Raw genomic sequence first — 1,270 nt, forward strand, 5'->3', positions numbered from 1 at the left:
ACAGGAACATCGAAGCCCTCGGCTGCGTTGTCATCGTAGTAGTTCTAAGACTCGATCTAGTAGGGACCTGAAGCATTGACGACGTCGGCGACAACGACCAGATCAGAATGCAATGCGCTTTGAAAGCGAGACAGTGGCTTTCTAGGGACATTACTCGTGGTACATTTGCGAAGGGGGTGCCTCGAGGGTCTTTTTGCAAACACGTAGTGTAATCAACTAATTTAAGGTTGTGTGGATGACGTTCACTGTAATCGTCAAACTGCATTAGCAGTGATCATTCCCATATGATTCTTGGACAATTGGCAACCATTTCATTGGCGGAACAACTTCGAATAATGGTCGACTTATATACGTGAATTCATATCTTCAGCTGAAGTTCTCGTCAACGTCGTTGTCGTCCTTGCTTGAGCTCCCAAATGTTGTTGTCGAACCATCTCCTTTATCGTCCATGCAATCCATAAGCAAGGCCTCTATGATCTCTATCACCGGATGTAGCCTCTTCAGCCCCCCTGCCTGCGGTATTACACTTTCACTCTTTAATCCTCAGATTGCAAAGTTATCTCGTAGCCTTCGTGTGCCAGGTGACATTGGTGGAAAAACGGCCTCGGCTGAAAGGAGACCAGTTCAAAACCTAAATGACTTGATCAACACGGATTCTCAAACCTCTAACCCAGTTACGACGACTGCAGTAGTTCAAACAGAACAGCCAAGCCAAGAGGAGTTTGAAGATGACATGGAGGAGGGCGGACTGTGTTAGGATCGTTGGCTTAAATCACGTTCACTTGGACTTAAAACTTGATTCCTAAGCAATTGATTAACTAATTAATGAATTAATTAATTAATTAATTAACTAATAACGTGAATGTTTGACTTAACGCAGTGCTTATCGACCCTAAGTATAGTAACCACATCCTACTTACCAATTGTGGCAAGAAAATCATAGGTGTTTTGTGCAAAAGATTGTAAGCAATAATGGCTCACTACATGCAACGCCGTGATCGGCAGATTATTACGTGACGTTTTGGCCATCATAAGGCTGCTGCGTAAGAAAATTTTCCGGAGGCCCTCTAGGCTCCCAACATTAAAAGTTAGCAGTCTGAATCATTTTTTCAAGAGCCCAGAATTACTTAATTAACGAGATGCTTCCGTGAAGCATACACTGGGTTGCCTGTGGGACGTGTTACAGAAAATCAGAAGGCACTGAATTGTGTGGTATTGAACTACAGCATTCCAGTCTCTGAAGAATAACAAATAAAAGACAAGCGAGAAA

The 1,270-nt window shown here is 43.1% G+C and overlaps 1 protein-coding gene across 3 annotated transcripts in view; it reads left to right on the top strand.

Annotated features, from left to right (window-relative positions):
• The window catches only part of LOC138018980 (gamma-soluble NSF attachment protein-like), a 19,158-nt gene extending 17,888 nt beyond the window's left edge, over positions 1–1,270 (top strand). For all 3 annotated transcript variants that reach the window (XM_068865657.1, XM_068865655.1, XM_068865656.1), the window contains one exon: positions 548–1,270. In XM_068865657.1, the coding sequence (XP_068721758.1) occupies positions 548–635 (88 nt within the window). In that variant the 3' untranslated portion in view covers positions 636–1,270. The remainder of the gene's footprint in view (positions 1–547) is intronic.

This window comes from Montipora capricornis, chromosome 10, assembly GCF_036669925.1.
Source record: "Montipora capricornis isolate CH-2021 chromosome 10, ASM3666992v2, whole genome shotgun sequence".
Taxonomy (NCBI): Eukaryota; Metazoa; Cnidaria; class Anthozoa; order Scleractinia; family Acroporidae; genus Montipora; species Montipora capricornis.